Genomic DNA, 25,970 nt, shown 5'->3' on the forward strand with positions numbered 1-25,970 from the left:
CGCTTTCTGGGCTGTGCTCTTTGGGGCCTTTTCAGTGTGGTTTTAGGTGAAAGCACAATGAGATGCCAGCTATTGGTTTCCACTTGCTGGCTGTGACCTTTTCTTTGAAATGCCAGTGATGCTTTCTTGCCAGGGTCTCTAGAGCCATCCTTGATGCCAGCCAAAGCATCAAGTCTTATTTGAAAGTCCAGTGCATACTTAAGGAAATTAGTTCGTGTTTAAATCCAGATAACTTTTCTAGGTGAGGTCGGAAACTTGGGTGGCATTCAGTGATCATGGGAAACTTCCCTTCACCTTTCTGCACGTGCACAGAGGAAGGTTTATTTGTATATACAGGGAAGAGTGAGGCTGAGGACTGGATCCCATTTCTAATGCTACTGGAAAACTCTATTTTGTGCTCTTACAAAAGGTGATTCATTCTGTCTAAGACACAGGCACAAAGAATACAGTTTTGCTGTCTGCTGGGAAACTCTAACTCTCATTAAACCTAATCCAGCCCTAAATTTGAAATAATTTTGCACTTTCCCTCTGAAGATCTTTGGCGTAAAGTTGTGCTCTGCTTCATGCCCTTTGCTCCTTCTATTACCGAAGGAAGCAGGATCCAGTTTTGGCCAAACCATGGTGAGCAGCAGAGCCTTCTCCAGTGCTGCCATGCTGTTGGCAGGCCTTTGGCGCTCCGTGCCACGCTGTCCAGGAGTGCCAGGCCATTTCCCAGCTGGCAGTGGTGACTAAGCAGCCCGGAGCAGCTGCCTCCAAGGTCCATTCTTTTGTGGGAGATTTATTGCCGAGAGCAGAGGCGTTGGGATGGGAAAATTTCCTTCATTCCCAGGCGAAGACCCTGAAGAACAAAAGCCAGTTGCCGGTGAATCCATGGTGTGATTCAAGCATTTACTGGGACGGGAGGAGTGGGAACTGTGTGCCTGTTGCTGTAGCAAAAGTGAGTGGGCATCAACTGAAGGAGCAGCTCTGGCTGGTGAGGTGGGGAGTGCCACAGCCATGGGGGTGACCTGGACCCTCCAGCCTTGGCATTCTCCCCGGGGCAGCTGCAGGCCCCGGAGTGAGGAAACGCCAGAACGCTGAAGCTGCTCGGTGAGGACATTGCACCAGGAACATGCTGGACATCTCCAGACCTGTCCCTCTTCACCTGCGCTCCTGGGCTGTTTTGGGCTCTTGCAACTGTGAGGACCCCTGGTAACTCCCCCACTCCCTGATTTCTTTGCCATGATCCTGTGCCAGACGTTCTGGGAAGGTTTATTGGACACTTCTATGGAGCAGTGACTTGCCAGGGAAGAAGATCCTAGTGCTGCTGGCACAGCGGAGCAGGGAGGGTTGTGAGTGCTTTGCTGTCAGGGCGAGGGTGTCGGCAATGAGGTGGGCTGGAGGGGCGTCCCGGGGTGCGATGTGGGGTGAGGACGCGGGCAGTGGGGTGCGGGCGCCCAGCAGCACCCCGGGGACTCGGTGTCGTCGTCCCGCTGCCCAGCGGGCCCGGTGGGGGAACGGCGGCACCTTTTATGTGCGCCGGTCGCGGAACTGCCGCGGAGCCGAGCGGGGCTGCGAGGGGCGGTGGCGGAGTGCGGGGTGCGGAGCGGGGTGCGGGGTGCGGGGTGCGGGGTGCGGAGCGGGGTCCGGGGTGCGGAGCGGGGTGCGGAGCGGGGTCCGGTGCGGGGTGCGGGATGCGGGGTGCGGAGCGGGGTCCGGGGTGCGGAGCGGGGTGCGGTGCGGGGTGCGGGGTGCGGGGTGCGGAGCGGGGTCCGAGGTGCGGAGCGGGGTGCGGTGCGGGGTGCGGGGTGCGGGGTGCGGTGCGGGGTGCGGGGTGCGGAGCGGGGTCCGGGGTGCAGAGCGGGGTGCGGGGTGCGGTGCGGGGTGCGGAGCGGGGCCGCTGCGGTTCCCCTCTCCGCCGCTCCGCCGCTCCGCCGCCCCGCCGGGCTGTCGCGCTTGTCCCGCTGCGACCGTGCCGGAGCCCGGCCCTGCCCGGGCTCCCCAGGGCGGCCCCAGACCCGGGGTGCCCTGAGTCACTGGGCGCTCCCCACGGGGTCACCTGGCACTCCCCACCGCCCTGTTTCTTCTGCCCAAATCGGGCGCTGGGTTTCCTCTGCACCATCTCCAGGGCCCTCCTTGGAGAAGCGGACACAGGAGGCTACAAGCGCAGGCTGAGGAGCGGGAGGTTGGCGGTGCCGTGGCTCCCTCTCACCCCGGAGATTTGTACTTTTCGCTGGAGGGCCCGGAGCTGTGTTCGGTGCTTCCAAAGTCAGTGCTGAGCTTTGGAAGACTGTGAACACAGAGTCTCTTAGCAGCAGAGTGCTTAAATGTGGTTTTACAGCGCACACGGGAGAACCCTGATGAGAGCAGAGATCACTCGCAGCTGGCTATGCCAGTGCTCAGAGCTTTAGGGCTTGTTTGCATTGGCGCTCGCATTGCCAGGTTCCATCTTTGTGTCTTTACGTACCCTAATCTATGACTTTACTAGGTTTTTTACTGCCGTGCACCCGGGGTTTCCTCCCCCTGGGGCGGAGGTGGGCAGGTGGGGGCTCACTGCCAAGCCCTGACACTGGGCAGCTCCCCGGGACTGCTCTGTGATGCTGGGCTCTGTGTTTGGGCTCATGAGGCTGGATTTACTGCTCTGCAGGGTCTTTTCTGGTGCTCTGTTCCTGCAGATTTTAAAGGCAATGAGAGAAGCTGCCAGTGATGCAACACTGTTTAATGATGCCATTTATGGTGGCTTTTTTATTTAGTTAATGCAGATAAAGCGGCTCTGCAATCTTGCCTGTTCATTAGTATTTCACATCTATGTTTTATGCTTAATTATTTCGTATCCTGCAAACAAATGTTAAACAGAGACCTTAAGTTCTTCAAGAAGAACTGGGAATTCTTTGGATAAGATACTATCCAGGACAGGTATTTCAGAGGGAGTAGTTTTCTCCTTTTTGTTTCGAGACTTTCTGAAGAAAGCAGCCTTTCCAGGGAACCGGCTTTCTGCAGAATGCTTCTGTCTCTGTGATGCATCTCCAGTAATATTTTATTTATTCTAGCAAAGGGTGAAATCTTTCCAGCTGGTCAGCATGTTTAGGAGAGACTTGAGACCTGATTCTTGGTTCTTCAGCTTTCTGGTGAGTTTTACCATTGTTTTTTCTTTGTTCTGGGGATTTGAGATAATATTAATGTTTCTCTGAATGTTACAACACATCCTCTCCACCAGGCTGGTCTGTCCAGGAGTCTCCTTGCCTTTGCAGCCCTTGCCAAGAACCAGACTTCTAAAGGTTAGTGTTTTTATCAGCACTCTCTATGTGTTTTACAAGTAATATCCAGCACAGAGAAACACAAGGTGTCTGGTGGTGCAAACAAAGGTAAAGAAACTTTTTCTGTTACCCTGTTTTGTGCCTAAAATGCTGTTTGCAGATCTGGTATTTGCCAGGCTGTTTGCTCAGCTGCTTCTCTGTGCCCCACTGCAACTGCAAACCAAGCAGATTATTTTGTGCCTGCAGGTTGCATCTGCAAGTGCAGAAGCTCGGAGGAGCTGGGAAGTGGGGATAAAGCAAGGAAAGTTGTTTTTACATGGCTGCTTTGAACAAGCTTTTGAGGGCCATCCCGGGGCTTAGCAGAGTGAACTTTTCCTTTGTGCTGAGCTCGGCGTGGTTTGTGTGTCCCACGGGCGCGTGCCCCGCTCCAGCCCTGGGCCAGGGAGCTGCTTTGGGAGCAGACTGAGGTGTCCCTCAGTTCAGGCCCATTATAGTCTGAGCTTGTCTGTCACACTGTGCCCACCGACCTGCCCAAGGGCTGCACGGGGAGATGAGCTCCTGCCAGCGGCTCCTCCAGGATGCACCAGGCAGTTTTTAACAGTGGGCTGGAGAGGCTTTCTGTTTCTCCATGCTTTGTGTGTCTTTCTCCAGGTTTTGCTCCCGTCACAATTGAGACTTCAAGACACACGTATGAATATGTGGCCACTGCTTTGGACTGGTGGCAAGCTGACAGGTACTGTGAGCAGCGCTTTGCTCAGCTGCTCTTTGAACCCCAGGACAGTGAGCAAGACTCTTTCAGCAAACTACTGCAGTCCTATCACATCAGAGGTTCCGTCTGGCTAAAGGAAAGGGACAGTGTCCTGCACAAAACAAAGAGGAGACGTGAGTATAAGCGGACATCAGCTATTTGGAGACATGTTTTCATTCTGAAAAACACGACTGGAAAAGCTGTCACTTATTTTTTTATTGTCACTTTACTGGCCTGTGCTTCTTCCTTTCTGCTGACTGAAAATTCTCCTTCTAGGGGGCCATACTGTACCAGTCCTGGTATTCAGAGACAAAACAGACACAAAATATGTGAAGGTGCTCTCTGACTTCCCAGCACTGCCTGCTGTCACAGCCTGTGCCCACCTGCAGTGGGACACCAGGACCCAGGAGATTGCTACTATCTTCTCCTATGCCGTGCCTACTTTCATTAATGAGTTCCAGCTCCGTGGCTTTGTGGATGAGGAAGGCTTTGTTCGGTTTGCTCTCATAGTCCACGGGCACCATTCCCCTTACCTGCCTGTGTTCCGTGCTGATGGACAGTGGCATCACTTCTGCGTGACCTGGCAGCAGGAAAATGGGGCCTGGGCCATCTATGCCGATGGGAAAAGGAGGGCATCTGCCAGTGGTTTATGTTCTGTGGGGCCGTCTGCCCCCCAGGCCATCTTTGGCCAGGGGACCTTCATAATTGGGCAGGATCAAGATTCCCTGGGGGGCACCTTCAGGGCGAAGGAGTCCTTCAGTGGCAACATCACTGACTTGCACATCTGGCAGAAAGTCCTCGGTGCTGAGCAGATTGAGAAAGTTCGCTCGTGCTGGGTGGTAGAGCAAGACCTTGTTTTTGGGTGGAGCTCAAACGCTCTGGAGGTAGAGAGCACCGTTCAGGCAGTGACCATGCAGCTTCTTTGCCCAGGTAAGTCTCAGTATCCTCGTGAGTTCAAGCCCCTCTGCAGAGGGAGGGTCAGCATGCAGGGGCAGTCCAAGAAGCCAGTCCCATCCTCAGAGAGGGAACTTGTTGCAGTTTGTGGAATGATGCTTCTCCTATGGGAAGAAAAGCAGAAGCACATTCAGAGCTGGGCTGGGCAGTTTACACATTGTACTTGAAGTCACAGTCATCAGGAAAGCCTTGGTCATTAGAGACCCCTGCAATGACCCTGCCACAGATGGCTGCTCCAATGCCTTCGATGTTCCCTGGGTTTGCACACCCAGTCCTTCAACACTCTGCTGGGAGGAGGGACTCAGGCTCTCAGCCAGGCTGGGGTGACAACACTGATCAGTCACGAACTCAGGACTTGGCTCTGCCACCTCCCAGTTCCTTCTGGAGAGGAGGTACCAGCTGGGAGCCATTTCTGAGCCCAGTCCTTGCTCTGCTCTGGCTCTGGGGCGACTTAAGGCACAGCCCACAGCATTTGTTGTACTGGGGTTTGTGGATTGCTGCAGGAAAAGTGATACCTGCTGGGGATGGCGTGTCCCTGGGAGACCCAGCCCTTCTGTCTGTGTGTGTTTCCACAGGGCCTGTTGAGGAATGCAGAGTTTTGGAAGTTGGCAGCCGTGGATTCAGTTATGCATCTTGTTTGCAGACTTTGCCTTTCATCTGTCGCTACAGCAAGGGTACAGCATCTGTTAGTTATTTATCCATTGCTTCCACTGCACGCATTCCCAGAGGTCCCAGCTGGGGTGGTGGCCAGGGATGGGGGAGGCCCTGGCCCTCTGCTCTGAAGGGGTCATATGCAAAACCCACTGGGGCTGGCACTTTGCTTCAGCTGCCTGCACTCTGGCAGGGGGTTTGGCTCTTCCCCAGCTGAGCAGTGGTAGTACACATTCCACAACCTCTGGATGCAGTGCTGTGGAATGCCTCCCAATCCAGGCATCTCCAGACTCATTGGCCAGGGGAGCATGGGGAGAGGCAGAAAAGGAGTGTTAAACTGTCTCTCCAGATGGTATCTTGTGCTAAAAATAAAATACAGCTGTGAAGTCTCCTTGTCCTGCCTGTCCTGCAGACCTAGCCACCATCTGAGGACCATTGCCCAGGCTTTGAACATGGCATGTGTTAACCACACTGTTGGACGCTACAGCAGTGGTTCTGGTTCTGGTTTATCCCCAGATGCATACTGGCAACTGAAAAGAGCTCAGCTGGAGTCCAGTCACTCGCTCGCCAGCCGTGTGAACACCCTTGCAGTAAGGACTGTGGTGAGTCCTGCAGCCCCAGCAGTGACAATTGGCACCTGGAGCAGGTGGGAGCCGCTGGGGGGGGACATGCTGACACCTAGTGCTGTTTGAAATCACTTTGCCAGCAGTTGTGCCTGTGACTTTTTCTGAGCTGCTATTGGAGATTGTGACCAACACAGCTGTAACTTGTGCTGTGATCAAACAAGCAAAGTGTTGCTTCAGATTGACTCATCTCACTGAGGACAAGAGTCTGGACAAGAAATCCCTTCCCCCAGGATATTCCTGGTTGGCCAGACGGGAGTCCTGGTGCCAGCAAGGGCATGCAGGGCATTGCTAAGGCACAGCTGATGATCAGGGAGAGTCAGGGCTCTGCATTGAAATAAACCATCTTTTCCGTGACAGATTCCTGTCAGCGTCTTCACCAGTGATGTGCAAGACATGAACCTCTCTGTGGCTCTAGATGCTCTTGATGTCTTGGCAACTGTTCTGAGAGAAGGAGAACTGCCCAAGCTTGAGCCACCTGACCTCCTTGCAGTGCTTCAATTACTAAAGCAAGTTTCAGATATAGAAGTCCAGGAGGGAGATGAGCTGGAGCTGTTGGAGCAGTTGGGCCAGTATTACACAGAAATAACTGAGTTAATTCTGGAAGAGCAGAATACTGGGACATGGTCATCGATCAGCCAGGTAATGGTGCCACAGGTCTGACTCATCTGTTCATCTTTGGCCTGCTGGTCTTGCATGGTCATGTATAGCTTTTGTGGCCATACTCTGGGGCATGTGAAAATGCTGCAGGCACGGGCATGGAGCGTCTTCACCAACACAGATCAGGGCCAGCTGCTTTCCTGGTGCTTCATCTGTTCTTGTGCAAGTTCTTGTGCAAACAAGTGCAGTGTAGTGGCGCCTTCCTTACAAACCCCTCCAGTGGTTGACTCAGCTCCCTTCAAGCTTCTCCACTTTGTCAGCCTGGATTGACAGTTTGCAGATTCCTGGTGCTGTGTAGTTTCCTTGCTCCCACATCCTGCTGTCTGGCAGGGCAGCGCCCTTCCCTTTACAGCGTGTTGTGTTTTCTGTGGATGGGCTGCCAAGGAGCTGTTTGTCATCAGCCCCCACACTGCTCAAAACACCATCAGGCTTTGCATGAGGGATTTCCATCATCCCACCCCTGTGAGGTTTTTCTCCATTCTCACGTGTGTTTTTTATGCCTGGTACAAGGTCTGCACTCTCCACCTGTCTCTGGAAAATGTGTGAGACAGTGTCTGGCCTGGCCAGTGCCCCAGGAACCAAGCCAGGGACATCCAGAGATGAAAGGATGCCGAGCAGTTCAGAGTTTGCCTCATTGTTCACAGTTGCTCAGGTCTCCATGGCCACAGTCACTCACAGCTTCTCAGCAGCGGCATAAACCCAGCGCTGGCCCAGTGTAACTGGTGCAGCTGATTCATTGCTGGGGGAGAAGAGTGGGAGCTGTGCACTACAGGGGTGGCACTTGTGTATCCAGCACACGCAGGACCCTGGGAGATGGGGCCACTCTTCTGCTGCCCTTCAGCTGCAGAGTCTATTTCTGGGTGAAACCTTTTCCAGGAAGAGCAGATGGCTGCTCTACAGCTTTGCAAAAATCAGGAGTCAAGTCTAAAGATCTTTCTTTCCAGAAGCTCATTTAGTTATTTATTTCCATGCTGTTTTAATGGCTTTTTATGCAGAACAGCAAGTTTCCCTCATTGCTAGACTCGTCTCCTTGCTGAAGGAACTGGGAACATCCCCCAGTAAAAAAATCACAGAAAAGCAAAGCCAAAGCCTCAAGTCCCAACTTCTCTTTTTTCTGCCAAGGACCAAATATTTAAGGAAACTCTTGTGAGCTGTGGGAAGGGAGGGCTGATGGCGCAGGTGCTGATTTCCATCGGTCTCTCTCTCTGTCTGTTTGCAGGTTATCAGGGGGCCCATGGCTGTTGTTGAACTCTGTGACAGAATGGTGTCACTCTTGGTCCCACTGCTGACCGCAGAGAGGACAAAGATCACGATCCAACACGGGAATGTTGGTGAGTGGCACTGGAGGGTATCTCACTGGGACACAGATCAGTCACCCTGTCTGGTTCCCAGTCCAAACCCACTCCTAGCTCCTCTCCTCCTCTGGCTCACCTCTTGCCAACCCCGCAGCCTGCTCCCCATTTCCTCCGTGCAGTGTCACAGTGTGAGGGCACCTCTCATGCTGTGGATTGCAAGAGGATTGTAAGAAACCTTTGGGCATGGGAGAAACGGAGCCCAGATGTCCATGGTTTGCACAGAAAGGGACCTGTCTGTTGCTCTGTGGGTCTTGGCTGGGATTGTAGAGTCCTTGTGGTACTTTGCTGTAGCAATAGCTCTGAAGGAAGGCTGAACCCTGGTTCAGCACCTGCTTTTACCTGTGCACAGGGATGGAGGTGAGGGAGCTGGAGCTGAGTGGGCAGGAGCTGAGTGGTGAGGCATATGTGGTCCGGACCCCTGAGAAAGGCAGGCAAGACCTCATTGAAGTTCCTGTGGAAGAAATGCAAAGGCTGAAAACCAGAGGTTTGTTATGACACCTGAGTTTCCCCTCTGCACCTTCCTTAGTGGTACAAACTGTTTACCTTGCCCACGTGAAGTCTGAAGAAGTGTGGGGAGGGGATGCCCTTGATGAAAGGGAGAGGGGCCGTGGGAGAGAGATTCTGTACAGCCCCTCTAGAGACACAGCTTGGAGCTGAGGGTGTTCTGGACCCCCAGTATCACCCCCCAGATGAGGGCAGTGGTGTCCAGTGCTGCCCTGTGTTCTGTACCTGTCCCCGTGCTCTGTCCCTCCAGGTCTCCACAGAGTCACAGTGAAGAACATGTGGTTTGGCTACGGCTCCCTGCAGCACTGCCTGTCCAGCACCGGCGCCAGTGCTGTGTCCCAGGACATGGCTGCCTCTGACAGGGGACAGAAGTGAGTGAAGCAGAACCCTCCGCCCCCCAGGGCTGCCCTCAGCACCACAGAAGAACTCATTTTCAAATCTGCATTGAGTTGGTGCCTCGATTTTGGGGTCACCTTCCTCCTGATCCATCCCAGCCCTGGCGCTGGGGCTGCCTGTGCACTGGGATGCACCGTGAGGTCTCCGGCGTGCCTCTGGTTCCCGGGGTTACCAGCTCTGCTGGGGTGGCAGGGAACAGAGCCCACAGGGGCTACTGCAGGGTCCCCTCTGGCTGGGCAGAGGGTGTCTGTGGAGACGGTGGCGATGGTGGCTCTCGGAGCGGGAGGCCGGGCCCGCGGCTCTCCTGGCGCTCCGAACACTAGGTGGGGATGGCCGCCCGCGCATCCCGCGCACGCTGCGCCGGCTCAGCTGTCCTGGGCACGGTGAGATCCCGTTTTCTGAGCACATCCTGTGGTTCCCGTGCCTGTGAGCAGCGTCCTTTCCCTGGCAGGTACCTGAGCACCACAGTGGGCACAGCTGTGATCTCATCCACTCTGCTCAGTGACTACCAGGAGATCAGCACGTCCGTGCGCTACAGCCTGCAGCACCGTGTCCAGGTACCCCTCAAGGGGCTGTGCCCCCAGCCAGCTCCTGCCAGCGGCACCACACGGCCTGGCCCGGCTGTCCACAGCCACGGCTCAGCACCCCAGAGCTTTGGGATGAGGGGTGCTCCGTGCCCAGGGCTCTCACCTTGACTCCTGTGTCCCTGGGGAGGTGTTTGTCCTGTGCTGACAGATCCTGTTACAGCCAAGTGAGCGACCTGCACCCACCTGTGTCCAGCACATGCGTGGCTGTGTGACCTCTTCTCTCCCCTCTCTGCCTGCAGGACCTGCCCAATACTCTGGTGGGGCCCATCTGTGCCTTCTGGAACTTCAGCCTCAGGTGCCGTGTTTCAGTTCGGGTCCCCAGATTTATGAGCTTTTTATTTTCACTGGAAAACCAAACATCTCAATATAAATGTAATGGTGAGAGTAGAGATCTGGAATTTTTTGCCTCCTTTGCATGCTGACATCCCCTGTCTGCTGGAGCAGAATGGTTTCCTAGGAAAATTTCCTTTGGAGAAGTCACTCACAAGCAAGTGACCTTTAATGAGGTATATACAACTGAAATGGAAAGCCCTAGTTAATTATGATTGTTGCCTGCAACAAAGAAGAGTTGCTCCAAGACATATGGCCCAAAGACACACAGGACTCCCAGCCCCATAAATCCTGCCTGGCATTGGGATGTGTTTTTGCTGAATGTCACTGTGGTGAGAACACTGAGGCTGTGATATATTATGGATTGGTAATTAAGTCATTCAAGTGAATAAAACCTCCTTAGAGTCCCAGACTTGTAGCAAGCATGGATCAGTTTGGGGAAGGTGGGAAGAGTGTGTTTTTGGAAACAGCTGATTACTGTCCAAAGGGTCCCAGCAGCTCTGCTCTGATCCTGACCTTCCTGTGGTACTGGGGAGGTTCAGGGGGCAGTGGGGACAGAGCTGCAGCCATGGTCTCTGCCCAGGGAATTCAGATGGGAGCGTTGCCAGATGGCTGAGACAGGCTGGCTTGTCCTGAGGATCCTGAGCCCGGTGGCACTGTGCCGGGTTTGTGGCAGGCTGAGCTGGTGGGCAGAGTTAGATATACCCAGCCCAGTGCTGCTCTCAGGGAATGGGCTGTCCAGGGAGCTCTTCCCAGAGCTGTGCAATTACTGGGTTCTGTTTGAAGCTGTGACGGCTGAACTCCGCTTTTTAATGCACACATTGACACTGGATCTATTTTCATTGCATGCCTGCTGGATGAGGCAAAGCTGCTGAGACAAAGGGTGAACCAAAGGAAAGTCTACACGATGACCTGTCTCTGATATCCTCATCTTCCTCCTTTCAACTCTGCTTCTTCTGGGAGAATGAAATTCCCATCATGCCCTGGCCTTCTGTGAAAATGGAAGGTAATTTCCATGTGTTTTCTTTGTTTTTGCTGCATGTTAGCCCAGATGCTGGTGGGATGTGGTCCACAGCTGGCTGCTCTGTGATGATGTCTCTCCCAGACTCCACTGCCTGTTTTTGCAACCACACCACGAATTTTGCCATCCTGCTGCAGGTGTACGAGATGCAGGTATGTGAGGAGCCTGTCTCAGCTGCTGTGGGGTGGATGCCGGGACTGCCAGCAGTTGTGGTTAATTCATGAGGGATTTGTGTCTTCTGTTGTTTCATGTCTGGAGCAGACGACCACCAAGGAGGAGTTCACACTGCAGACTTTGACTTTTATTGGATGTGGAGTTTCCTTCTGTGCCTTGATAGTCACCCTCATTTTATTCTTGGTAGCTCGGTAAGAAAAGCCTGGATGCTTGTAGCCTTCTCCGTATTTTCTACTGGATATTCTTCTTCAGAGCCTTTGTCAAGGTGTCCTTTATCAGTGTGGGGTGATGCAGGTGCGTGGGGAGAGGTGGGAGCTGCCCTGTGGTCCATGGCAGAGGGGAGTGCTTGTTGGCTGAGAGGGGCTGTTGTTTCTGTGGAGATGCTCATTGATCTGTGCACACACCTGCGTGTCTGTGGCAAGATTTTTATCAATTGCTAACGATGTTTACTATAAAAGCTGCTCTTCTAGAATTAATTTTTATAAAATAAATGGAGCAAGGACTATTTTTTGATTGCCAACCATTCTGTGTCACTTGGCAAGCACAGAGATCTGCCTTGTGAGCATGGCAGTGGCTCCCTCCACCTCCCACTCACTGCCTGCTCCCTGGAGCCATAGCCAAGGGCTGAGCAGCCGTATCCAAGAGCGTCCCCTCCACCAAGTGCTTGCACAGCAGGGCTGTCCTCTGCCCCTTATACTGTCACCTTTGCAGCGAGTGGCAGAGAGACCACAAGTTGCCCAGGCAGACCTGTGCAGCCCAGAGAGGACAGGGAGGACCCTTTTGTCGTGCACCCTTTTGTCTGGCTGCAGCTCAGGGCTCCCTCTCTCCCTCCTCAGCGTCCCCAAGAGTGAACGAACAACTGTGCACAAGAACCTGATCTTTGCACTGGCTGCAGGAGAAGCTCTGCTCATGATCAGTGAGTTGGCCAAGACCAACCAGGTGAGCTCAGCAGGAATGTCCTCTTCAGCCCATGTGACCAGGCTCCAGTGTGCCTGTCAGAGCAACAGAGCAGAAGTACAAACCCTTTTATTAATTACCTGTAATTGGCATCTAGGATAGCATTGTCTCTCTGTTTGGAGATGCATGTACATATGTTGTGCAGTTGTGGTTTCTCTCCTCTCCAGGTGCTGTGTTTCATGGTCACTGCCTTCCTGCACCTCTTCTTCATGGCAGCCTTCTCATGGATGCTGGTAGAAGGGCTTCTCCTCTGGAGCAAGGTGGTAGCAGTCAACATGAGCGAAGACAGGAGAATGAAGTTCTACTACGTGACAGGCTGGGGTATCTGCACACTCCTCTGCCTTGGGTCCTCAGCAAAATATTCTTTTTCTTTTCTAGTGAAAGTTTTAATAGGAGAGATGCACAAATGTTTGATTTAATTTGAGAGCTGGGTGTCAGTGCTCTGCAGAGGCTCTCTTGAATTATTTGTCGAATTGCCAGTCTTAACGTAGAAGTTAAGCAGCATTTTTGTTATATTTCTAAACCCAGGAGTTCAGTAAAAAAAATGGAGGAGGAGATTTATGGTAAGTTTTCGTTCTCAGAGAGCATCACTATTGTCAGATAATAATTAAATATGAATGTGTTCCTCACTAAGCACCTTTTATTCTGAGGGGGCCCTTTAGGGACATAGAATTACTTGAATAAGCTGCGTTTTGTGTCAAAGAGGAGCCTCTTTAGGGATGTGCTGCTTGAAGAACACACACCTAGTTGGACACTGGGCAACCACTTCAAGTATTTTGGATTGGTTTATGTCTTTGATTGTCCATTTTGTTAAAAAAGCAATCTGAGGAATAAATTGCTTTGGTCAGGACTCAGGACTTGGAATGCTTTATACCTCAGAGAAAGATGTTGACAGCTTGTAAATCTGGCTGTGTTGAGCCAGGACAGATTTCAGCTGCAGAGAATTGATGTTGCTCGTGGGGTTTTGGAGGCTCACGCTGGAGTGTGTCTGGTCAGAGAGGTTTTGAAGAAATCATCTGGTGCACAGTGCCCTGCACGGGGCATCTCTGCTTTTCCCAGGGTTTAACCTGTGGGTTTTTCTGCAGGGCTTCCAGTCCTTATCGTGGGGGTGACCCTTGCGACTTCCTTTAACAAGTATGTGGCAGCCAACCATTGCTGGCTGAACGTGCAGACCAACATCATCTGGGCCTTTGTGGGGCCTGTGCTCTTCATCCTGGCTGTAAGTGCCAAACCCTGCTGGGAGGGTGGGATTCCTTTGGGTCTGGTCCTAGAAAAGCAATGCAGAGTCGGGGGTGCAGCTCATTGTGCCTCCTGCTTGTATAGGAAAAATGTTGTTTTACTTTATATAGACTTGAACAATACAAATAAATCTCTTTAATTAAACAAGCTTTTTGATAGGAAAAAGTTCTTTAAGAAAATTTTGCTGACCAGTTCTTAGTTGTCCGTTCAGTTAGGGATGTGGTGTGTGACATTGCCTTAGCTAAAGGTCTGATTTTAACATGTAACACCTACATCCTTGAAATATCATTGTACAAAACACAGCAGCAGAAAAAGGTGCAACGTTTAAGGGGTCCAGAATAGATATTTAACAGGCAAGATGTTCTGTAGGAGAAGTTTGGGGATAAGTTTCCTAGATTTCATACATGTGTAGATAGCTGTGTGAAGTCTTTTGATTTCATTGCTTTCTTGGTAGTGGTATTTTGTCCCCAAGTTCTGACACTAGTTCCCAGCAGAAAAGCCTCACCCACTGGAGCTGAGATTACAGAATGTGACTGAGTCCAACGGCTCTGCCCTGGCAGGTGAACACCTTCGTGCTGCTCCGGGTGGTGATGGTGACTGTGGCCAGTGCTCGCAGGAGATCAAAGATGCTGACGCCCAACAGCAGCCTGGAGAACCAGATTGGAGCACAGATCTGGTGAGCAGGGAAGGGCCTGGCTCTCCCAGCTGTGGCTGCTCTGGGTGTGAAATATGTGAGATAGTGTCAGATACGTGGAAGAAATCCTTTCCCATGAGGCTGGTGAGGCACTGGCACAGCTTGCCCAGAGAAGCTTGGACAAGCTAAAGACAGTGAGATGTGAGAGTCAGAGCAGAAGGGGCAAAAAGGATTCTCTCCCCCAGGGTAAGTGTGTCTCACCCAAAGACAGTCTCTAATCCCAGCTGAGAAGCCCAGCCAGCACCTTCAGCTTAGGGAACCAGTGCTGGTCTCCATCTGCACTCACACTCCTAAATCTCACCCCTTTGGGATAGGAGACCCTTGGCAGTGCCTGCAGAAATCCAAGCTTGGGACCTGGTGGGTTGAAAGTAAGGCTGGTGGGGGTTACACACACAGGGGAAGAGGCAGTGGGAACTTCTGTAATCAGTCAATACTGAGAGACCTCTAAAAAACTGCTGCCTGAGTCATTACTTTATCATGCTCCGTGAATCTTTATTGTTGTTAGCTGGCGCCGGATACCCCTGCTAGACACGCATTGTTCCCCTGTAGCATAAATAAATTTTCCCAAATTTACAGAAGCACAAAGATAGGGCATTGCTGGAGGGCAGGGTGACATCCATGTGCAAATAAAACAAATAGAGAAACCCTCCTTGTAGCTGAAATTGGGGGAAAATAGCTGTTTTCTCATGGCTAATGACGTCGAAGAGCTCCTTTCTTGCTAACTTGCAGTGATAAATGAAGAGCAGGGCTGGCACACTGGGGTCTGGGAGGTGAAATATTTGGTTTTTCCTGTCTTAACTTATTTTGTTTGCAGAGGAATTTGTTCCACAGCTACTGTCTTGTTAGTGTTTCATCTCTGAAATGTGCCTGGGTAACCCTGAGCTCTTCCTTCTGCCAGGGCCATGGCCAAACCTGTCCTGGTGCTGCTGCCCGTGCTGGGGCTCACCTGGGTGTGTGGGGTCCTCGTCCACCTCAGCATCGTTTGGGCCTATGTCTTCATTGTGCTGAACTCCCTTCAGGTGAGTCCTGCACCAGGTGGGTCCCAGGTCACAGCCAAGCAGGCACCTGCGGTTTCCTGTGCTTCAGTGCACTCTACCTGTCCTTGTAGCCAGGGACACTAACTCTGAAGCCAGCCCAGCTTTCCCAAGACACTGGGCTGTTTTGTCTGAGGAAACTCAGTTCATCCTTCCAAGGTACAACATATGACTCTGGAGACCTTGTATATCTAATGGCCCTCAGCACCAATCTCTGGCTGTGTCCTACTGGTGCCGCAGCTTTCCAGTTCAAATCTTGTTTCTTGTGTTAGGCTTTCTGACATCAGTGTGGTTTCAAAATGGCACTTACAAACCCATTAGAGTTTTTATTTGCTCATATAATGGGTAATTAAAATGGCACCTGTGCAGTCAAATGGGGCAGACATCCCTCCTGCTGTTTGCATCCAGGAAATGAGCCCTTCCTGCAGGACAGGGCTGGGCCGTGGGTGCCACTGTCCCTGTTAGAGCAGGGCTGCTGGTGGAGTGTGTGTCAAAGGTCACATCCAGCCACAGCCTGCTTGACTGCTGCTTGGATGGTGTGTTCCAGGATGGGTGTTTTCCATCTGGCTCCTGTTCAGACATTCTGAGAGGTGGTGACCTCTGTGAACAGTACAGGCAGAGCCACCTTCCCCTTGTGGAGTTCAGCTTTACTGCAGGGAGACTGGGGAAGAACTAAGAATTGAGAACTGAAAATCTATGTTGTCTGCAGCCATGCAGCTACTCCCCAGGGATGCTCCCAGTGCCCAGTGACAGCTGTACTGGGATCTGGTGAGATGCAGGAGTGTTTGGTGTGCCAGCTTTGGTGGGCTGGTAATCAGAGCTTTGCTTGGGACATCTGGAAATTTGGGGGCTGTTTCTGCCTCTGACTTGCAAGACCTCATGTAGATTATATAATCTCCTTCAGCCTTTTCATTCCTCTTCATCACCTGGCTACATTTTTAAGGCTCTTTGCTCGTCTTGGTGTCTTCCAGGGCCATGGCTGTGGCTGCCGTATTGCAGTCATGTTGTTAATAAGTTACTGTTAATAGGGAGTTCTGAAGGGCAGAGAGTAACATCATTACCTGGTGCATAAAGCAACACTTAATACTTGCTTCTGAGTTTACTGTTTTCATCAAAAGACTTTAAAGCTTTAACCAGCCTGCATGTGGTTAAGAGAGCAAAGCAAATTGCGTAAGTCCCAGCAGCCAGGAGTGCTCAGTTCTGCACCGAGCTGGGGCTGTTCCCAGGGCCTCGGGATATCTGGAACTCAGGGACACATGGTGACAAAAACTCCTGGAACATGTGCTTGCCACCTGCGATTCAAAGCATCAACAGAGGCCTTGCAAACCTCGAGAGAAGGCAGCTGTAGATGGAGCTAGAGAAGCACTGAACACCCCTGAACACCCCTGAGCACCACTGGTCCCAGCATGGTCCTGAGGGGAACGTAGAGTTCTCTGCAGGCAGGTGGGAGCCAGCTGAGGGGCACAGCTGGGCCAGACCAGCCCTGGGGCTGAGGCTGTGCCTGCACCAGGGGTGCCCCGGGGACTCCCTGGGCAGCCCCAGCTCTTGGCACTGCGTATTCAGGGTCCCCTGCCCAGCGTTTGAGGACAAATCCTGCTCCAGGGGACCAAGTCAAAGGAGCAACTGGGCACTGCCCTCCAAACCACTGTCATTCAAAGAGTTTCCACCCCCATCTCCCTTTTTTCTTTTGTTTTAATAGAAATTGGCTCCTGCTGTAGCTCGTGCTTGCGGAGTGGCCGGTTTGTGGTGCTTCCCTCTGGCATACTTGGCTGTTTTCAGAGTAGCATTGGCCCAGCTCTCCAAGGGTGAACCCAGGCATTATCACCACGTGCACAAGATGGGTGGTTGCTCAGGGATGTTCTGCCTGTGGCTGGCACTGGTCCAGCAGCCGGGTGCTGCTCGTGCACATCCGCTCTGAGGGGAGGTTCCAAGGCCAGACAAGGGCTGCCTCTCCACATCCCCACTCTTAAGGATATCAGGAGGATGGCAGGAGGCCTGTCTTAATGATAATTAAACATAGCATCACTTCCCCGTATGTCCTCATGCCATGCTTGGGTTATTGAGCAGGAGAGAACTGCAGGCTCAGAGCTGTGTGGACAGACATGACTGTGCTGTACACATTTGCCTCTGTCCCTTCATTACCAAGTTCAGGACAATCTGCAGATTGCCTCAGAGGAGAAATAAATGCTGGTGAGAAGCTGAAGAGTTGAGAGAAATCCATCCCCTTTCAGCCCCTTTGCTGACTGTCCTAGGGATCACTTGGAATTTCCTTTGAGGCCAGGGAGGTGTGGGTGCTGTGCAGTTGTTCTGCTGCTGGGGTAGTCTTCTGTTTGACTGCTTTCCATTTGTCTGCAGAAGCCCAAGCCTGTCTTCAAGGCTGCTCTGTGTGTCGGCACCAAACATGACAACTCCTTCTCCAGCCAGGCAGCGCAGGAACAGCAGCAGGGAGCCGGTGGTGCTGTGGGGCAGGAGCACGGGCAGGAGCACGGGTGGGTGGAAGGGCGGGCAGGACGGGCTCCTCCAGAGCCGCAGCTCCGCTCCCGCCCACTGCTGCAGCTGGGCCTCCTCTCCTTCCTCGCTCTCCTCCCAGCCGACCTCTCTGCTCCCCCCTCCCCACGCTCATCCAGAATGATTCTTTCAAGGAAGACCTGCCTTGGAAGCCTGGCCAGAAATCTGGTCTGGGGGAGTGACCAGCATTGCTGGCTGAAGGACAGGTCACGGCACAGTGCCAGGGGGCTGCTACCATTGCGCCTGCCAAGAGCTCGCAGATGAGAGCAAGGCTCGTTGAAGACAAGATGAATTGCATCTCTTGCTGCAGCTGATTTATCTAGCTGCGATAACAAAACACCCCACAGATATAACATAAATCTGGTAGGCCAGATAGGGCTGCTTTAAGGCCCAGATCGTTGGTCTGGAACCGTAATTAGCCCCAGGCTGTGGCCCCCAGGCAATGCTTGCTCTGGGCCTGGCCTCTCCCTGGGCACATCCCTCACGCAGCTGTGCCCAGCGTTTGGTGGGGGGTGAGGTGCCATTGCTCACTGCTCCTCGGTGTGTGAGAGCAGCAGACTCTGGGAACAGCCTGGTCTCAAGTGTGGAAGGTCCTTCCTGCCTGGCTGTCCCTGGCTGTGCTGTGCCCACCATCTGTGCCAGTCTCACCCATTCCAGGGCTCCTCAAAGCCGTTTGCTCCGTGCAAAGGAGCACAAACCAGCCGTACATCTCCGACCCTTCCTCTGCTCTCTCCCTTCCAGGGCCTGTACATATTCCTGGTCTACGCAATCTATAACAATGAGGTAAGAGCTGCCCCTGGCTGGGCTCAGTCACTCATCACAGCAGCTGTGTGTTGGCATCTGGGGGTGGCTGGGTGGTGGCAGTTGCAAGGGGCAGCACAGCCCCACTGCGCTTCTGGAACCGTGGCTGCTTTTTCTCCAAGTCTTGCTGGAGCATCTCCAGCTGCGCTAGAGCTGCTGTGGCCCTCTCTCATGCCCTTGCTCTGTTGCAGGTGAGGAATGCCATCCAGAGGATGAAGGACAAGAAGAGAGCCCTGTCGTTCACAGTAAGCTGGAAGGAATCCCTGCTGCCCCTTCATCCATCAGCCGCCCATCAGAGGAGGGTCCCAGCTGTACCCAGGGTCTGCTTTGAGGAGATGATGATGGAAAGAAATCTTGGTTTTTTTACTTTTGTCTCCCTTCTTTGTGGTCTTGTTGGACAGCACAGACCCAATTAGGCAGCAGCCTGCTCTGCCAGGGCGGGATGGGAGCCAAAGCAGTTCCAATGAAATCAATCTTTGAAGCTACATCTCTGGATGTAGCAAAGACTCGTTGCGATTTTCACTGCCCTGTATCTCCTGCCTGTCATTACAGAACTGCTCTCATCCCACCAACTACATATCAAGTCCAAGAAACACGACCTCCTGGGACACAGGGAAGCTGAGGCCTGCAGCTGAGAGTGCCCTGCCAAGCCCTGTGCAGAAAGACCCTCCAGTGAAGAACATCACCAACAAAGGTAAGAGGATTGTTGTTGCTGTTAGCCCAGGCTGGGTGATGACACCCCAGTAAAATGTTATTCCCAATACTTGAATTTTAGTGCCCCTGGTGCTGCATTAATTCCTTTGCACACTGTGCCTGTGTGAGCACAGGGTCTGGTGCTGCTGCTGCTGAAGGGGGAGGCAGAGTCCTCGTGCATGTGGGTCTCAGAGGGGTCAGGTCCATGCCTGCAGCCTGGCTGGGTGTGGGCAGGGGGTCTCATCAGCATGTTAGGCAGCATTGCATTCTCCCGAGGCAAAAATCCAAGTTAGTGTCTTAAAATTAATTTTCTGGAGGAGAGGCAAAGGTGACAGTAGAATTTAGGGATTTTGGCTTTGGGGAAAAAAGGTTTTGCATTCTTCAACCAGTTTGGGGGTGCAGTGATGCAGAAAACCTCTTTGGTCTCTTTGCTTCAGTGGGAGACACAAAGCACCAAGTTCTTGGTAAAGCATGAATATTTCTGTTCTCTGGTCTATGAACTCATTGTGCTGCTTCACTCTTTAGGAAACTTTGGAGCCAAAATTCCCATTGGAATTTCATCAATTATGTCACCCGAGAGACCAGTACGTAACATCTTCTGTTCTTCCACCTTTACCCCACCCAGAGCACAGCAGTTGTGTAGGGACATCACCTGAGCCCAGGCGGGGGGACAACAGGGTGGGGCACCTTTCCAGGGGCAGGAGAGGAGGCGGCCCCGGAACAGCTGAATTCCAAGGCAAGGGCTCACCCTGAGCCCATGGGGAACCAACCCCACTGCCACGCCAGGAGGGTGCTTAGAACAGGGCCCTACAGGAACATGAGGTGACACTGAATTCGAGCCATGCAGCCCTAAACTGAGGTTGGTATGGATCAAGCAGGAGACTTTCCCTAGGACAGTAAATTAAATCAGGCAGTGGGGCAGCTGCCATGGGCAAGTCTCATCGCTCCCAGGAGGTCTGTGCTGCCTGCATTGGGACGGAGAGCTCAGCAAGGCATGACCTAAAGCAGGGAACAATTTAAATTTGACTGCTCTGATCCCACTTCCATCTCCTGCTATTGAAATGATCATCAGTCCTTGTGCACTTGACATACAAGTGCTGTAATTTCCTCAGAATAAAATCCAACACTACTTTCATGAGTCTCTCACTGAAGGATCTCTCTTTCCCTCTCTAATATTTATCCTTTGAAAACCTGTGTCACATAGACAGCTCTTATTCATCCAATAGATAATACTTCTATAGCTGGCATATCATTCTGAAGCCACTCAGTAAAATCCATATTTCCATCTCTCATGATTTATATTGTGGTTAATGCCACAGCACCAGTCCCCTTGTGCTGAACAACACCAGGACTCACTCGCAGGTGATGCTTTTCTCAGCCAGTCAGGTGCTGGCTGTGTGAACCAGGGTCAGGGCTAAGCTCCTGGCACCAGGTATGAGACGTGGGCCACAGGGATTAGCCCAAGGACCCGAGTTCCCTAAAGCAGGGGCATTAGCAGGCAACAGATCCCCTAAATGCCAAGGCCGTGGCATTTCTGAGCAGGCAAAGACAGAAAGTACTTCCCCGCGTGTGAGGGTCACTGAGGGCTTTGCTGTATCTTTGCTGCATAAACACTGCATTTTTAATGGGCTTGTTCTCTTTTCGAGCAGCGCGGGTGCCGCGCGGCTGAGGCTGCAGTCGGTGCTGCCGCAGCTCCCGGCGCTCCCCCGGGGCCGGTGCAGACTCCGGGAGGGTCCGTGAGCCCCCTGCTCGGCAGAGATGGTGGGCACGCCTGTGCCCTGCGTGGTGCCACCCTGTGCTGCATGGGGGCTGCTTTCAGTGCCCCTCAGTCATAGAAGCCAGGGCTGTTTCTCCTGCTCTTGGCTGAGTCACGGCGCTCGCCACAGGAGCAGCGAATCAGAATGTCACTGGCAGCTGCACAATAGTTTGGATGAAGAGAAGATGCTACTTAAAAGCGTTTGAAAACACTTAAAATGACAAAACAATGAGCGAATGAAGATACAAATACAGACAAGATGTTCTTCGTGTTTCAGCTTTTTAAAATGTTGTTTGGTGATCTTTGTTGTTGTTGGACTGGGAGTAGGAATTTCACATCTCCTTGAGCATTAACCATCCCTTAAGCACAGAGTGCAGACTGTGTGGGCTCTTCCCACCACAGCACAGGGGGACAAATCTTTCTCACCCTTTCCTGGATTTTCCTGTGGTCTCCAGCATGGTATCCAGCCTGGTGGGTCACCACGGGGCTGGCATGGTCCCCAGAATGGGCGCTGGGAGCAGGGTGTCAGCTCCCCTCTGCTGGGGGATCCGGGTGTGTCCAGGGACGCTCTGCCCAGTGCCCATCCCTCGGGGCCGGGATGAAGGCTCCGGTTCCCAGCCTGTGCAGCAGCTCAGTGCTGGGACAGTGGGTGGTTGGGTGCTGGGGAGCCCTGCCCGGCCCCAGGGAGCATGTTGGGGGTGACCAGCAGCAAAGCCATCAGACCCATACCCTCTGCTAACATATGTTCTCCCCTCTTTCAGGCCGTAGAGCTGACAGCGTTCAAATCCTCAGGTAACATCTGCCTATGTCATGTTCTCTGATTTTTGCTTCTGTTGATGCTGTTCCTGTGGCTGTGTGCTGCCCAGAGGGCAGCTGCTTTCTGCTCAGGCTTCAGGAATCGTATTATTTCCTAACTGCCCTGATGGGTCCTCTCCTGGCCAGGCTGTGGGAAATCTGTGTCCCCTTGAACAGATGAAGGAGATGTGGGGAATACGGAGCCCTGCCAGCAGCACTGCCTCTCCTGGCAGCTCAGTCAAAGGTCCCATCTGAGGGCACCTGCCTGGTTTCTCCCCATGCCCCTGCACCTTTCTTGCTGCCCATCCATGTCGGCTCCCAGCTCCCGGGATCCCGCTGTGCCAGCAGAGCTGGGGGTTGCAGGTGTGGGCAGGTGGCAGAGGTGTGCTGCAGGTTCCTAGTGCTGAGCTCTCTGCCTGCCCCCCGGCCCCGCTGCTCTGTGGGGTGCAGCAGGGACTGGCATCCCTGGCTGCTTCCAGGGGGGCAGCAGCTCTTTCTGCCCTGGGCTATTTTAGACCAACAGCTGTGGCAGAAAGCGCTGGCGGGTGCTGGGAGTGCCATGATCCCAAAGAAGGAAAGCTGGGGAAGGTGGGGTGTTCAGACAGGGCTGGATTTATGAGCTTAAAATCAGCCATTTAGCTTCTTCTGTTTCAGGTTGTAGAAAGGCCAATGTCACCACGGAGGTGGGTAGAATTAAAACCAGAAATCCCTCCTAAGCCCCAGGCCTCTGCTCGATGGCAGCTCCCTGCTACCTCCTCAGCTTCCCAGCCTGGCTTTGGGCAAGTCCCCAGCTCCTCAGAATACAAATGGAGCATATTTCACTTTATTTTCTTTAACAACCACTGTTGGGTACTCCCAGTGCTCCCAGTGCAGCTTCTGGATGGGGACCCTCAGGTGGACAGTGCAGTGAGGACACACCGGGGGTGGAGTGATCATGTTTTTTCTGCATTGTGACATTTTCTTTTGTCAAGGAAAGCAGTACATTAGCAGGCTTCTGATTTTGCTCCACATGAAGTGTCTAAGCAGGGCATCCTCAGACTATTTTCGAAACGATGCCACCCAGAAGCAGTGCAGCTTTCCTCCCCGCTGTGGACACATGAGAAAGGCAGAAGCGGTGGCAGCCAGGAGTAGCTGTGCAGCGGCATTTCGGGCATAGAGTGGGGTCTCAGAGGCAGCGAGACCTGCACCCCGCACAGGCACTTGTGCTCTGTCCACCCACCTTCACCTGCTTCTGCCTATTTTATGACCCACATGTGTTATTAAACTCCAGCTGTGCAAAGAAGGGGGTTGTTTAGTTTGGTTTTATTCTCTCAGGTGAGCCCTCAGTGCATTTTTAAAAGCCCAGGTCTGCACAGAGGGTGATGGAACGCCAGGCTGGGCTCTGTGCCGTGGGAGTGGCCAGGGGTGCAGGGAATGTTGTGCACGGCCACCCTCCCTGAGAGCCCCCCAGGCTGCCCCCGCGGCTGGGCAATCCTTGAGCCTGGGGTGAAGGAGAAGATCTTGAGCCAGAAGAGCTCTCCTCTCACACTTGTGTTCGTGGAGCAGCACAGCGCCAGGGCCAGCCCCGCCGCACTGCTCCGGGCTCAGCCACAAGTGCTTCCAGCCATTAAAGCAGATAATAAAAGGCTGTAGTGCCCAGCTGTAGGGGTGCTGGGGGACCCCCTGCTGCTCAGCCTCACACAGGCATGTGCCTTCACATTCTGTTCACAGAGCAAAGCACTGCAGAGCTCTTGGGTGCCAGAATGGGGACAGACCATTCCAGCACAGACACTGTCCCCTCTTCTATATGTTGTCTCCCAAATAGTTTAATGAAAAGAGACATGTTTAGCCCCAGATATCTTTATTTGAAAGCTGCCATCCAGCTGATGAAAATGGTGCTGCTGCCAGGAGGAGCTCTGGCAGAGACCTAGGAGAAGCCCAGCTCTCTCTCCCAGGAAAGCTGTGCTGGATCTGGGATGGAGTCCAGCACTTCTCTGCTCCAGGGCCTCAGCCATGCTCCTGGGAAATCTCTGGGTGTTGCACTGGCTCCAAGTGCAAGAGACAGACAGTGGGTCCATGGGGAGGTGGGAAGTGGGATGGGTGAGGAGGAGGGCAGATAAAATCCAGGTGAATCCCAGGCCAGAACCAGAGAAACAGGGAGTTTTGCAGTGTGGCTGTGGCAAGAGACAGGCATGGCCTCCCCCCACAAGGGCAGTCCATGGAGCAATTCCTCAGTAATGAGCTCCAGCCCAGCTGTAGGGAGCTGCACTGTGCAGCGAGCACTGCCTGGCTTCATTACACACTTTTTGTGAGCAGGGGAGGGCTGGGGCAGTTCACATATTTGCACAAACAATAAGTCCCATCTTCCTTGTCTTGGCAAACAAGGGCTCCAAGAGGCCTCCACATCCTCCATCTCCTCAAGTGATGGCTGCTTTGTTTCCCCACGATAATTTCATTATTCTGTTTGAATACATTTATATGTTGCTAAGCCACACATAGCAACATGGATCTTGTCTCCACAGCCCAGCCTTCCTCTGATCGATACTGAGTAATTCTGCAACTCTCACCACACTGTGTTACGTAAGACTGGTTTGAAATAATAAGGAATTTATGAGTCTTTGGGATTCAAAGCCAGGAAACACCTTAGTGTCATGGGGAGAAATAGAGACTGCCTCCATGCCAACCCCGCTGGGCAGCCTGCGGTGGGATCACCACTGGTGCCATGGCCCTTCCTGAGGAATCCCTTGTGTACCCTCTGGAGGAGATGCAGCCCATGTGGCACTGGTGCTTCCTGCCATGGCAGAGCTGGTGTTTCCCTTAAATCCCATTTAAATCTCAATCTTCTGTGCTCCCAGCACTGGGTGTTGTGCTCAGGCCGGTCACTGACCAGGGAAGAAGAGGTTTCCCTACAGCCATGGCCCTGTGCATGGAGGCTGCTGTGGCTTCCTGTCATAAGGACCAGCTTTCAGAGACCCCCAAAGGGACAGGGGGGTCTCTGGGATGGCAGAGCTGTGCCACTGACAGGCAGGGCTGGCTGTGCCACCCCAGTGCCACCCGCACCCACAGCTCTGTCCTGCAGCAGGTTTGGGCTGCGCTTTCTGCCAGGGCGCTGTGGGATTCTGCCAGGGCTCCCACTGCCCTGGGAGGGACCCCTGCCCGCCCCTGCTGCCAGCACAGCTGACACCTTCTCTCTTTTGCTTTAGGTTTCTGAGAAGTTTCTGGGCGACAAGACTACAATGCAGAGGGTCCTCCAGCAGGAAGGATAGCAGGTTGGAGGAGCTGTCTTCCCTTGGAGAGCTTCCAGGCCGGGCAGAGCTGTCACCCTGCTCTCCTTCCCAGCACCACGTGCAGCCAAGCGGAGGCAGGGGCAGTGTGGGGTCTCATGGGGCTTCATCTGCTGCTGACGACTGCCCTGCTCCTCTCCCGGGCGGGCACCCAACAGGCAGGTACTTGTGTTCTGGGGTCCCCACGGCTCCTACAGCCTCTGCCAGGGAAGCCAAGGCTGGCCTGGAGCAGCACTGCCACCACTGCCCCACATGCCCGCCGGCACCACTGGCGGTGCTTGATTGTGTGCTCTCATTGCTGCTGCCAGTAGAGTTTGTTCAGCCTGGGGGACCTGGAGCAGTGGGATGGGAACAAGCCCAGCTTTGTCGTGGCAGCCGTGCCCACGTGGTGCCCACGCTCCCATGCCAGTGAGAATGGAAGCACCCCTGAGCTGGGGCAGGGCTGGGGACGGGCTGTGTACGAAGCACATGCACTAGGGAAGCCAGCAGCTGGCTTCAAGCCTTTTCTAAGCCAGCTGACATCAATAGCATCTTCTGCGGTTTAGGACAAAAATCCTCTCCCTGCTCCTGCTTGGTTCAAGCCCGGCTGGCCTGGCCCCTCGCCAGCTGGGCGCTGCTTTCCTTCCCTCTTCTCCTCTTACCTCTGCAGTGTTTAGAACATAGAAAATGTGGTGGGTTTTTGCTGATTATGACAACAGTAAATGCTGATTTTAAAGACAACTGCCTCTCCTTGTTGCACTGTGTCCGAGGGAAGGGGCTGATGAGCCCAGCAAAGGGGGTTTGGCCACAGTGCAAGGCCCAGGGCACTGCCCACTAATTGCCCGTAGATGTTGCTGTTCCTGTGCTCACTTGCAAAACATTCTAAGAGCCACTATGGCAATTCCCAGCAGCACTTTGGACCTATCTGGAGTCCCCAATGCCCTGAATCGAAGGCAGCAGCAGCCTCCTCCCACAGCCAAGCTGTCCCGGTCCCACAAAGGCAGGCGATACC

The 25,970-nt window shown here is 53.3% G+C and overlaps 1 protein-coding gene across 5 annotated transcripts; it reads left to right on the forward strand.

Moving 5' to 3' along the window:
• The first annotated feature begins 955 nt into the window (after positions 1-955).
• ADGRD2 (adhesion G protein-coupled receptor D2) lies at positions 956-25,699 on the forward strand. Of its 5 annotated transcripts, none has more exons than XM_042052597.1 (27): positions 956-1,089; positions 1,237-1,331; positions 3,030-3,107; positions 3,197-3,257; positions 3,888-4,118; positions 4,261-4,914; positions 5,514-5,612; positions 6,106-6,191; positions 6,573-6,854; positions 8,092-8,203; positions 8,577-8,711; positions 8,982-9,102; positions 9,579-9,684; positions 9,954-10,009; positions 11,091-11,217; positions 11,327-11,430; positions 12,076-12,178; positions 12,364-12,517; positions 13,282-13,415; positions 13,996-14,111; positions 15,028-15,148; positions 18,413-18,454; positions 18,664-18,717; positions 19,025-19,166; positions 19,691-19,749; positions 21,683-21,713; positions 22,732-23,760. In XM_042052597.1, exons 3-27 carry the CDS (start codon positions 3,060-3,062, stop codon positions 22,845-22,847), a joined length of 3,294 nt encoding a protein of 1,097 aa, XP_041908531.1. In that variant the 5' UTR covers positions 956-1,089; positions 1,237-1,331; positions 3,030-3,059; the 3' UTR covers positions 22,848-23,760. The 5 variants fall into 5 exon arrangements, with proteins under 5 accessions (XP_041908531.1, XP_041908526.1, XP_041908529.1 ...); XM_042052592.1 differs by lacking the exon at positions 22,732-23,760 and adding an exon at positions 24,899-25,699 and having other exon boundaries at positions 957-1,089; XM_042052595.1 differs by lacking the exons at positions 1,237-1,331; positions 22,732-23,760 and adding an exon at positions 24,899-25,699 and having other exon boundaries at positions 957-1,191.
• The last annotated feature ends 271 nt before the right edge of the window (positions 25,700-25,970 follow it).

The sequence above is a fragment of the Corvus kubaryi genome, unplaced genomic scaffold (assembly GCF_017639235.1).
Source record: "Corvus kubaryi isolate FWS band 111438036 unplaced genomic scaffold, C.kubaryi_AGA036_p1.0 78, whole genome shotgun sequence".
Lineage (NCBI taxonomy): Eukaryota > Metazoa > Chordata > Aves > Passeriformes > Corvidae > Corvus > Corvus kubaryi.

Bases quoted from the DNA above. Each gene is read 5' to 3' on its own strand.
- ADGRD2 (XM_042052597.1), top strand. From the start codon at position 3,060: ATGTTTAGGAGAGACTTGAGACCTGATTCTTGGTTCTTCAGCTTTCTG. The intron at 3,258-3,887 runs GTTAGTGTTTTT...GTCTTTCTCCAG, and splicing joins CAAGAACCAGACTTCTAAAG to GTTTTGCTCCCGTCACAATT. The intron at 15,149-18,412 runs GTGAGTCCTGCA...TCTCCCTTCCAG, and splicing joins TTGTGCTGAACTCCCTTCAG to GGCCTGTACATATTCCTGGT.